The 13,043-nt window shown below is 38.6% G+C and overlaps 1 protein-coding gene across 6 annotated transcripts in view; it reads right to left on the minus strand.

The window, feature by feature from the left end:
* LOC103470685 (metal transporter CNNM4) overlaps nt 1–13,043 on the minus strand; it is a 37,681-nt gene that overhangs the window by 3,629 nt on the left and 21,009 nt on the right. For 2 of the 6 annotated variants that reach the window (XM_017306561.1, XM_017306560.1), the window contains exons 5-7: nt 4,252–4,348; nt 3,369–3,431; nt 1,281–1,337 (exon numbers count right to left, since the gene is read on the minus strand). In XM_017306561.1, coding sequence (XP_017162050.1) covers nt 1,281–1,337; nt 3,369–3,431; nt 4,252–4,348 — 217 coding nt within the window. The remainder of the gene's footprint in view (nt 1–1,280; nt 1,338–3,368; nt 3,432–4,251; nt 4,349–13,043) is intronic. The other 4 variants (XM_008419312.2, XM_008419311.2, XM_008419314.2 and 1 more) reach the window with 2 other exon arrangements.

Here is a 13,043-nt window from a genome sequence, read left to right on the forward strand (position 1 = left end):
CTAAGCTAATTCTACACACGCTAAGCTAACTCTATACACGTTAATCTAACTACACGCTTAACTAACTCTACACACACTAAGCTAACTCTACACACGCTAAGCTAACTCTACACACACTAAGCTAACTATACACACGCTAAGCTAACTCTACACACGCAAAGCAAACTCTACACACGTAAAGCTAATTATACACAAGCTAAGCTAACTCTACACACGCTAAGCTAACTCTACACACACTAAGCTAACTCTACACACGTTAATCTAACTACACGCTACGCTAACCCTACACATGCTAAGCTAACTCTACACATGCAAAGCTAACTATACACATGCTAAGCTAACTCTACACACGTTAATCTATCTACACGCTAAGCTAACCCTACACACGCTAAGCTAACTCTACACACGCTAAGCTAACTCTACACACACTAAGCTAACTCTACACACGCTAAGCTAGTTTTATACACGCTAAGCTAGTTTTACACATACTAAGTTAGCATTTAGAGCCAACTTCCTAGAAAAGGAGCGTAGCTTCCTGCCAGAAACCATCAGGTTTTTATTTAGATATGAGATATGTAAGATTTGACTGGTGCAAATTATATGGAAGATATTTTGAAAGCAAACACACAAGAAATAAGATTAAACTAACTTTTCAGCAAGACATAGGCTCTTGTTTTAAGTTAATAATGACAAAGTTCTAGTTCCACTTGCAGATAAATTTATTTGTAATGACAAAATGTCCCCATGTTATAAGTCAAATAATCTGCCAGTGGAACTAGAACTTTTTTTAATCAATACTGAGAAAAGATTTATTACTTATTAGCATGAAACATTTTGAAGCACCTAAATTAAACACAGAGTTCCCCAGTTTTTTAAGAAGCTGCAATAAAACAAAATCTTATTTTATGGCTTTTTATACATCTTTACCAGGAGTGGCAATATGGATGTAGCTTTTCAAACTGAGATGACGAAATTAAACAACTTATTCATCCAGTCAACCATTAGAGTCCAAACATATTAGCTTAAATAAATTAAAGATAAGGAAAATCATAACCAAAGTCTTTCAGGCAGTCAGTATGTTTCTAAAGAAAATGACTCAAATGACTCAAACAGCATTTAATTTGAATATTGGGTAACAAACGGTTTATCACAGTTTCTATCTGTCAGTGAGTGATGTGACACACACACACACACACACACACACACACACACACACACACACACACACACACACACACACACACACGTCCGTTCACCCAGTGCATTATGATGATGATTACCGGTTGGTGTGAGTCGTCCAGCAGGGGGCCTCAGTGAGTCATAGGAAACTGTTTTACCTGGACATGTCAACTGCGTTAGATTCCCAGGAATGAACCGAGACGTTCATCCCGGTTTTCCACGGCTAGTTTCACAGTTAGTGGTTAGATTAGACTAGATTAGCAAACCTCTAATTCAGCAAAAGGAGATTTTTGGTAATCCAGCAGGAGATTTTTCTTTCTGGTTAAACTCAGGAAGCTGATTTATTTAAATGTATTTATTCAAAGTAATGACAGAAAATCACAATTATTCTCTTCAGCAGTTTTAAATTAGCCTCCCTTTTAGAGAGTAAAAGTCACAAAAATCATCATGGGATTTTATTTTAGTTTCCTAATGTTCTTGAAAATGCTTAAAAATACCAACAACTTGAATTTGTTTTTATTAAAACAAGTATAATAAACATTTAAAGTTCAATTCAAGATCAATTTAAAAAGCAGTTTAAATTTAAAAGGCCACTTATGATTTTAAAATATTTATGTTAATTAGCAGGAAAAAAATTAATTGCATTTTCATTTGATCTTTAAACACAAAATAAAATAAACTACTGGTTACTTAATAATAATAATAATAATAATAATAATAATAATAATAATAATAATAATAATAATAATAATAATGCTGTTATTGATTATTATTAAATTTATTAAAGGTAAAAATTCAGATTTGTTTCAGAAGTCTCAGTGCATTGGTTGATTTGGCTTTTTTTTTTTACTTTTTCAAACGTATTTTGTAAAATGAAAGATAAATAAAAAAGAACTACGATATAGGTAAAAACTTCTCTGAGTTCTGAAAAAACAAACAAAGTTTTGTATTTCATCTCAGGAAGGATTAAATTAAACAAAATCTTTGATTTATTGGTGGGAAAAAATGCCTATTTTCTGATTATTTTTTTCTTGGATAAATTAATTATTTTTAAAAAGGTGTATTATTTTTAACTTTGGTTCCTAAAGTTGAACGGGGACATTTAGCAAACAGAATCTTGGATTAGAAAGGAAATAAAAACATTTCTGACGTTATTGTGTCACTTTTCTCTGGTTTCCAGCCCGTCTGCTGTTAAAACCTGCTGAAAAGTCTCCAGCCGGATCTCTAAGGATCACAGCCAATAACATCAGGAAGCTGGTTTCTGTCTGAGTTAGTGTTTTTAAAATGGAGCGGATCGCAGAGTTGGCCCAACTCCAAATAAAAACCTTCTTTCATATCCACAACATTGATGTGGAAACATTTGGAGCTTTAGAGACAAAAAACCAAATCCTGCAGCAGAAAGTCTCTAAACTATCATTAAATGAATACATGAAACAAACATGTTCACAGGGAAATAATCAGAAGAAGATCCATCTAGAAGCGGCTCGACGGTTTTATTCCTGGAGGGAAATCAGTCGCCATGTCGTCCCTCCAAAAGAAAACTCATGTTTTGGCAAACAATCTGACCCAGCAGTCCTGAAAACTGAGGAACTGTTCATGTGAAGCGGTGACCTACTGAACAGTTCAGTTTCAAACAGATCTCATATCACAGGCTGAACTGTTCTCACGCACACCGCAGCTGGTTTTTCAGCGTGGTAAAGGTGAGGTGGCGCTCGTGGGTTGGTGAGTTGGTAAATGTTTGGGACGTGAAGTCCAGGAAAGAATCGTTTCATGATTTCTAAATCATTTTCTCACTGCAGAATGATGGAGTTCAGATTGATGGGCAGCAATAACTGATTCCTAAAACCATAAAACCTTCAACTAAGGAGACTTGTCAGAAAGAATAATCACTGTAACAGGACAAATCACTGTTTGCCAAAATCCTTGAAGATTAAACCTACAATCAGTCGCATGAGTGACAGAGCAGGAACTATGTGTTAAAACCTAAAGAAGTGACAATAATCAGGTTTCTCTACAGACTTTATGGGTTAAAACCTAAAGAAGTGACAATAATCAGGTCTTTCTACAGACTTTATGAGTTAAAACCTAAAGAAGTGACAATAATCAGGTCTTTCTACAGACTTTGTGCCCTTTGACCCCCCACCCAACCTGAGCTCAGTGTTAGGCCACCCAGACATGCCGGCTTTTACCTGGCAACCGAGAGAACAGAGAAAACCTCTTAAAGGAGAGGAGGCGATGGCGCGGCGCGGCCACTGAGAGGATAGCAGAGAGGGAGGGTGAAAGGGAAGGTCAAAGGTCAGGGAGACAGGTCTGCTCAGAGGACAGGGGACATGCAGAACCCTGGAGACGCTCTGCTGATCCCACAGAAACCCAGAGAGCCCACAGCATGATGCTGCTGCCGCAGAGCTGGAATAAAAGCTCGGGTGTAGATCAGGGGTGTCCAACCTGTGGCGCGGGGGCCATTTGTGGTACAAATCTGACTTTGCTGCTTTTATTAAATTTATTAAACGTGGTTAAATTAGCAAACATTTTTAAAGGACAGTTTTTAAAACATTTGTTCAATTGAAAACTAGACGCTTTTCTTTTAATAAAGCAAATGTGCAAAATTATTTTTAATGTTTGGATTTACAATGAAAACGCCCCCAAAACAAATTAGGCTACATTTTATTTTTGATTTTTCTTGGCATGGAAGAATGTTGGACCCAACATGAGAAAAAGTTTGGACACCCCTGATGTAGACGCTGAAGAGGGAAGAAATATTACCAAACAAAAACTAAAATAATTCTTCATTTTTGGCTCCTGGAACAGAGAATAACCAAGTGAGGAAATCAGAACATTAATGCCTTTAAATTTATGTTGTAGTTTTTGCTTTTAAGACACTTTTTAGCATCTTGTAAACCCATCCAATGTCCTGCTGAACCCAATAAAAGAGTTGATGAAATTTCAAGGATTGATCAACTCTTTCATGTTGCCACAGGGTGGCAGTAGAGACACATGTTCAATAACGCTCTCAGATTAACGTGGGTCAGTAACGGGCGGTCAGCTCCAAGCAGAGGAGGTTTGTGGACTCACCCTGAGTGGGAGCACTGAGCGCCATGACGCCATAATACGAAAAGGCTCCGGCTTCAAACTTCATGTTCTCGTTTCCGGCCTCCACCTCCACGCGACCCTGCGGATTTAACACAAAGACGCAGGTTTCAAAACAGAAACTCCAAAAACGGCAAACGATTCCTCTCAAAACAGAAAAATATGAGGGAAAATTGTATTTTTTCCACGAGAGGGTCAATGCACCATTTGACCTCCAGATGGCGCCACATTTCCAAGTAAAACTCGATGTTCATCACTCCGGAGCAGCAGAGGAAACGTTCAGAGGGATGTTGGATGGAAATATGAGAAAATGATGAATTTAGCGGGTCGCAGAGGACAGACTGGGGGTTAAGGAAGCTGGTGTACTGGTACAGAGCGTCGGCCCAGTTCAACCAGCTGGAATGTGTGACTGCAGCAACAACGCAGCAGTTCATCCATCCAACCGTCCTCCTTCCTTTCATCCCCAATGAAAGCAGGACAAGTGGGAAAATAAAAACATCTGAACGAAAACACTAATTTATTCAAACATCATATTATTTCTCTTGATATTTAGATTATATTCCTAATTCTTTGGACTGTATTCACTAAAGTTTTGAACTAATCTCAGTCCATCACATCATCTGCTAATATTTAAACTCTAAAGATTCAGACGGATGTAAGTGGAAAAAAAAAAACAACAGCTACGCTACAGCAATTTAAAGGGAGATATGAAGAATCAACACACTGGACATAAAAGTTAATAATCCATCACAATGGTCATAAAGTTGCCACGTTGCGCAAGAACATTTTTGCTCCAGTGTAAATTTTTCTGTCAAATTAAAACATGAAGGGCTGAAAATAACCTTCAGCTATTTTAGGAAGTTAACTCTGCAGTTACAAAGTAACAGCAGGGAAGCTGTTCATGCTGTAAACACTGCAGGGTCCAGCTAGCAGCGAGCTAAAGCTAAAGCTAATGCTATGCTAAAGCTACATTACAGCACAGAACCGAGCTGAACCCACTCTGTCAACAGCTCCTGCACCTCCAACTATCAGATCAGTTCTTTCTAAACTACAATGAGAAAAACAGAAACTTATAAGAGTTGCTCTTATTGTGGGGAACTATGAGCATTGGCATTGATCCACATATGCATTTTAAAGCTGCAACTAACTTTATCTTAGTAATTATTCTGGTTAATCTAATAAAACGTTTGTACATTCTGCAGATTTCTCACTTAAACTTAAGCCATTTTTATACAATATCAGAAACACATTAAAAGATGCAAATAAACCCATAATTCAAATAGAAAATAAACATTTTAATAACACCAGTCCTTTGGTGAATGAAGGAGGAATCTGCAGCTGAAACGCATTTCTAACAACATGTAAAATCCAAACCCCTTTCGGCTCGACTTATTAGATCAGTGTAGGGCTGATCTGGTGATTATTGGATTAAAGGATTAATAATTGGACAAATGGTGACTAATAGATCAATCATTAATCACGATTAATCCAAATAAAAGGTTTGGCAATAATGCATTTATAAACCAGTGTATCCATCTATAAATGTTTCTGAAAAGGTCATATTATTATTATTATTATTATTATTATTATTCTGCATGAAGGATTCAAATGGGTTCTCTGACGTAGTTTAAAAGCATTTTGTGAAGTTTTCACATTCTTTATTACAGCATTTTTATTGATTTTTAATGTATTTTCTATTGTTTATTTTCCATCTTTATACTTTTATGAAGTTTATTCCTGGTACTTTCTTTCTGTTGTTGTTTTGGATGCTTGCTGGGTAAACATTTTAGTTATTTGAAGCTCAAACCGACAAACTGCCATCCTGGTAATCTGGCATAGAGAAAGACTTTTGTTTCCACTCTGACCTCGTTGACAGAGTTGAACTCTGACATGCTTCGGATGTTTTATTTACGGCGTTGGATCATGTTTGTCCAGGTAAAAATGTAAGGAATGCGACACGCCGAAGGGTTGACCTAAAACACCACGCTGTTGGCTCCTGACCTAAATGATTTTAATCCTCATCAGCTGAAACTTAAAGTGCAAAACGTTTGAATAATCTGTGCTTTATGCCTGAACCGATTAGGTGCAGAGATGATTTGTCATCTGAAAGCCACCGAGTCATCAGGAGGAAAACATGAGCAGATGCTCACTGGCTGTAATGATTTATTACTAAATCAACCAGAAGCACAGAAAATAAAAACATCCACATTCATCTGCTGCTTCCAGCCCATCAGAGCAACTGAAACATGACTTAATGTTCGACATGTGGCTGAATGTGAGAGCGTGATCATCAGCTGAGGTCATGTTTTCACTGCACGTGCTCAGGACTGGGGCCGGCCATGCAGACGTGCCACAAAGCGACTCGCGCTCCAGTAAAACCAGTTCCTCCAGACCGGGACTCCCAGCTACACAGGGTTTAACCCGTCTGCAGGTGGTGAAATCCAGAATAAATCAGTCTGTGAGATTTGAACACAGAAAGCCAGTAGGCATTTTTTTTAAATAGTCTGACCTTTATCAATTATTCACACACAGCAGGAGTGGCTCCTCAGCACCCAGTGGCCAAACGTTCAATATATTTACATTATATTTTAAAGCAAAAGGTCAATAATTCCTGCCTTTACGTTGCAGGAATCGCCTGACAACCTTTACGTCAAAATCACACGATAAATTAAAACAAGCTCAATAATTTCCATTCGCATTATTTATTGCTTTCCTTTCTTTTTTCTCATTTTCTACCAAAAACTGGAAGACAAAAGTCTTCAGTCTGGTGCTTTGGTCTGAACTAGAACTTTTTTTGAAGGACAGTTTTGTTTTAAGAAATTTCTAAATTCATTTAATTTGCTTTTTCTGTTGTTTTGTTTATCTATTTGGGATATTTAAAATGTCTTCCAGCTGATCCAGGCGCTCGGTTCATTTTCCTCGGCACCGACTGGCTGACCCCCCAGGGAGAAGATAAACCGCAGACGTTACTTTCTGCTAGTGCTGATTCGGTTTCCTTTGTGAGTATTAATGCATATTAAAGTATGTTTGACATTTGAACCATAACGCTTTAATTTTGATTAGTTTATTACAGATTTTAACCCGTTAAAAATCAATGCAATAAATCAAATGTATTTATTTTTAATTTTAAATATTTGTACTGTCATGTTTCTGGTGCGCCCGTAAATCTGACGCACAAGTGACATCCACAAACAAAAGTATTCATGTATTCATGTACGTCCTTCCAGTAGACTGTAAACAGACTGACAGCCATGTTTATGTCAGGATCAATTTAATCAACCATTAAGATGATCAAATCTTATTCAGGATTGTTTGTGTTATTTTTCGATAATCTAATGTGATGCCTGATGTCAGTTTATTTGAATTTACAGCAGCAAGACAGACCTCTGAGTGTTTGGTTATTAATGTGGGGCATCATTTTTCAAATTTACTCAGGAGCCAAAACAGACAAAGTTACCAGCACCAACACAAAGCATGTTGAAATATCAGTCTGTCCATCTGCAAAATAAAAGCTGGTAAATGATCTCCATCCATCCATCCATCCATTTTCTTGCACCCTTGTCCCTCAGTGGGGTCAGGAGGTGCTGGTGCCCATCTCCAGCTAACGTTCCGGGCGAGAGGCGGGGTCACCCTGGACAGGTCGCCAGTCTGTCGCAGGGCAACACAGAGACACACAACCATGCACACACACACTCACACCTAAGGGTAATTGAGACAGACCATTTAACCTAACAGTCATGTTTTTCTTTTTGGATTGTGGGAGGAAACCGGAGTACCCGGAGAAAACCCACGCATGCACAGGGAGAACATGCAAACTCCATGCAGAAAGACCCCAGCCCGGGAATTGAACCCAGAACCTTCTTGCTGCAAGGCAACAGCTCTGCCAACTGCGCCACTGTGCAGCCTGGTAAATGATCTCCTGATGACTTAATAATTCAAAACCATTTGTTTAGCTAAAAACAAAATGACTCAATCTGACTCTAAAGAGGAATAAAAGAGAGTAAATAAAAAACACAATGGAAACAAAGCAAACAAAACAAGAGCTGAAACAGCAGGTTTGACCTTCCAACCGTAAATATTTAACCTTTATTTTTACCAGAATAAAAACCCGCCGAGATTAAAAACCTCTTTTCCAAGAAAATCCAGGCCAAGAGGCAGCAACAAATACAGCACAAGCACCAACACCAACCCAGTGCAGGTTCATTCCTAACAACAAACGCTCTTTACCTCCACTTCACCGTGACCTTTAGTACTCTACAGTCTCCGAGCCTCATGCAAAACAAATGACTAACAGCAGGTGTGGCAAAGCAAGCAGCTTGAAACCTGAGGACCAGTTAAGTGAGCAGACACTCCCAGGTCAGCCTTTCATTCACGGCACCTAAACATGCAGATAACAGGTCAAGATACAGCAGTTGTTGCTGTGACTTCACCAGCCAGAGGGTCACTGAGGCCGTCCTCTGTCCCGCCCATTAAATGTTTACTCCTGCTCCAAGCTTAGGCTTTTGAGACAAAAAGCATTTTAAGACCTGAAAACCAGTGTTTTAATTTACCATTAATCACTTCACATTGTGAAAGTGTCAGAAGATTCTGAACCAAATGTCTGAAACTTACAGACAGAAAACGGTAAATTATGTACATATATAATGAACTAAACCATAAGAAATAATATTCCCATCTCTCTGTGCAGTAATGCAGCTTCAGGTTCAAAGTGGAGGTCAGAGCCCTGAACCTGCAGGTGGGTCTTGGCTAAAGGTCGACATGCAGCGTTATGAGTCATAAACGACCCGATGGAGAACCGTTTGTTCCTGCCCAGGTTCTTATCCACGACGTGAGCAAACATAATAGCTGATGTTCTTGCAGGTTTACACCACTGGCCTCTTTGTGGCCCCGGTGATCGATCATGCTCAACAGAAAAGAAAGAAAATCTGTGACTGCAAGAAAGGTTAAAAAATAAAGAATTGACTGTGAAGGTGGAGTTTGGGAAAGTTTAATAAAGTGTGAGCTGCAGGAGCTCAATGTGGAGTAAAAGAAAAGAGGTGAGGAGGTTCACAAAGTCCTCAGAGCTTAAAATAAGCCTAATTCCACTAGATTACAACTTTATTCATCTACAGATTATTCACTGATTCTGTGGTTCATTTTAACATCCAAGTCCTAAAATGAACAACTGAGAGAAACCACAAATACACCATCATGTTAGAAATGAAGTTCAATATTAACTGAAACTTTTGAAGCATTGCATTAGAAATGTAAAATCATTTCCTCAACTCTGTAGAAATGTCTTTATGGTCGCTTTAACTGGCTTTTCAGAAAAAAGATTAAAAAACATGAGGTGTTCCGTAGCTATTCTGTAAAATGGCCGACTACAATTTCCCCAAAACGCCGCTTACATAGAGGCAGAGCTCTGATTGGTTGAATCATGAATATATCTGCTGCAGCTGTTTACATCCATGATGTTTATTTATTGGAAACACCGTTTGCATTAGCAGAGTATAGACAAAGATCTGAGCATATTTGTAATGAAAACGCAGCTGATGTGATGAAACTGACCGTTTAATCCAGATACCATCACTGCCACATTTCAGGGTTAGTTTTGGCAGGAATGCGGTGAAACTGAAGGAGCCGAGTGATCTGGATGAGTAAGGTTTTCATCTTTACAATAACCAATGAGAGCCCTGAGAAGCAGCCGTCCTATGGGAGCAGTTATTCAGTGTGTGAACTAATGCAGATAAAAACAGCACAAAGCAGGATGAGGTAATGTGGAACCAAGCTGTCTGAGGAAGCTCTGTGTGTGCGTGTGTGTGTGCGTGTGTGTGTGTGTGTGTGTGTGTGTGTGTGTGTGTGTGTGAAGCTGAGAGACGAACCCCTGCAGAGGCTGGAGGACTCTCTGCCCGCAGGCTGTTAATAACTTATAACAAAGCCAGCGAGGGGTTTCTTCCCTGAGCCACGCTGAAACACTCAGCCGGCGTTAAATCTGCGTTATCATGTGACTAAACCTCAGAGTTTAGTGGTTTGTAACAAACCAGTTTTAAAATCAGTGATTCACTCCAACATCGGGACGCAACGCCATGACTCAGCAAACTGAATCACAGAGTGGAGATATCTCCTTTTTTGTCGAGGAATATTTCTTATCCTCCAAGGAATCAATTTTCCGTCTCGGGTTCACAACAGGAAGAACTAGCAGATGTACTTTATTTAAAAACACTCGTCCACATTTGCCTTTTTAAGGAATACCCAAAGAAAACACGTGAAGCAAAACGATGACAGATGTAACAATAGATGGAGGTTTGTCGTCGTTGGAGCAGAAAAAGGAGCCTGCTTGCAATCCAGGGATTTTCCCGTGGAAGAGGAGAAAATTCCTTGAATGCAGCAGAAATGTGACTCTGAACTGAGCAGCTGCTGTGTGAGAACCTCAGAGCGTCTTTATGGAGACATGAATCAGTGTGGTCATAAACAAACATCCAGTCTGCTGACGGTGATCATCCCTGCCCACAACACGCACACACACACACACACACACACACACACACACACACACACACACACACACACACACACACACACACACACACACACACACACCCTTATTAGGACATCGTTATGTCTTCCATTCATTTGAGAAAAGTTCAATCTGAAACGATTAATCGGATTAATTGTGATTAATCAATTAGTGAAATAATCGTTAACTAATTTTGTAATTGATTAACCGTTAACCTTTTCCAAGAGATCAAAGAGCAGGAATTAAGCCAAAACTGTACAAAAATACATACATTTAGAATTTTAACATCAACACAAAACATTTTGTCTGTAAATATTTTAAACTCTTGAAGTGGCATGTTTAACTTCCCCTGGTTCAAATTCTGTAAAGGAAAAAGAAAAATCTATTTTGAGTAAAATAAACAAATTATTCTTTGGTTTATTACAAACAGGATCAGCTGTACACTGTATTGAAAAGTCGAGAAGTCGTCACAGCTTTTGATGTTGGAAGTATTTTTTAGCTACAGACGCATCTATTCAAAGGAAAATATGTTGTTGCATTTCGGGCAATAAAATGTTTATTTTCTTATTTAAAAAGGTAACTGAACTATTTCTTCGCACATCTTTTAATGTATTTCTGATGTTTAAAAATGACTTGAATAAAAATTTGCATAATGTACCAACTTTTCATCCCATTAGTTGTCAGATTAATTAATTGATAGCTAACATAATCAGCTGCAGTCCTAGTTAAATCACACCATACCATAAAAATGGTGGCACCAATAAATCAGAGATCGGCCGATACTTTAATGTGAAAATTATTTTTTTCAGATCAAAAAATAAAAGCAAAAAAAAAAAAAATCTGTATTGGTCAAAATCTGAATCGGCCAGAAAACTGCAATCAGTGCACCGCTAAGAAAATACAGATTAACTAATGTTGATATTTAAGATTAAAAGTGTTTTCACACCTGATGGTCCAGTAGATGTTGAAGCTTTAACTCCATTTTGACTAATTAAACGGGAATCTGGCCTTAAAACAGAAATCAGAATCACTCAGAGCTGCAAAAACACTAAACCTTACCAACTATTTTTGGTCTAGTTTCTGGTATAAATATCTTTGCACACTTGAAATAAGAAATAATTAACTTAAAGTGACTTTTCAGCAAGATATCGGAGCTCGTTTTAAGTCAATAATTATTCAATAATTATTGAATTAGGGCTGTAGTGATACAATAATCTCACGATACGATACACGATATTCTTCTCACAGTACGATGCATACTGCAATATTCAGCAAACGATACAATTCAATAAATTTTTGCGATTTTTTGAAAGATTTTAGAGGGACAGAGTGATTTTGGTGACATTTTGTGACTGTTATAGAGTTGGACTGAATTAATTTAACTGAAAACTGATTAAAAGCACCAACTACACAACACCTGGCTCTGGTTGGACACAGACTTAAAGTCGACAGCTGGACAAAATGAATCAAAGAAGTGGTGAGAAAACATGTTTCTTTTAATTGAAGCAGTACAAACTGTAGCTTACATGCATTTGTACAGTAAATAAAGTCACCAAGTACCTGCTCTGAATAGTTTGATACCTTTTTAACACTTAACATCTGAAGGAATCACTCTAAGCCTGATGACCTGATCACTCTCCCGGCGAAGCAAGCAGTGAGTGAGCAAGGAGACAGTTGGATGTTACGATACTTGCAGATGAATATTGATTTTTCTCTAGGAAAGAAAACATCGATATATATCGCAAAATCGATATTATTACACAGCCCTATATTGAATACGACATTTTTCTCATGTTGTAAGTGAAGCAACCTGAGAACATGGTAGAAGGTGTGAATACTTTCGCAATGCGCCGCATACATCTATAGGTAACCGATCGTTTCCTGCGTATCGAAGCAAACAGGAGGAAACGGGTTTGAAGCTCCACATCTGTTACATCGGCCTCGTTAGCTTTGGGAAACCAACAGAGAGTAAAGTGAAGAAAGTATTTCACAGAAACCCCCAGAAAGGTTTCGGAGGATTACGCTACGTGTGCGGTCCATAATGACTGTTTGGGAGCAGAAAACCAAGACGAAGTGTGGGAAGCGACTCTGCATGGAGCGCTGGGATTAGAGCCCACAGGCGCTGACTGGATCCAGCGGGACCGGAGGAGCAGCGCAGAGTTTTCTGCTCAGTCCACAGACTGGAAACGAGCAGGACGGGGAAGATTCTCCCAAAACATGAATGACGGGCAGGTATTTAAAGTGACAAGAGGTCAATTAGTGGACAGCAGCTACAATTACC

Source organism: Poecilia reticulata, linkage group LG9 (genome assembly GCF_000633615.1).
Source record: "Poecilia reticulata strain Guanapo linkage group LG9, Guppy_female_1.0+MT, whole genome shotgun sequence".
NCBI classification, from domain to species: Eukaryota; Metazoa; Chordata; class Actinopteri; order Cyprinodontiformes; family Poeciliidae; genus Poecilia; species Poecilia reticulata.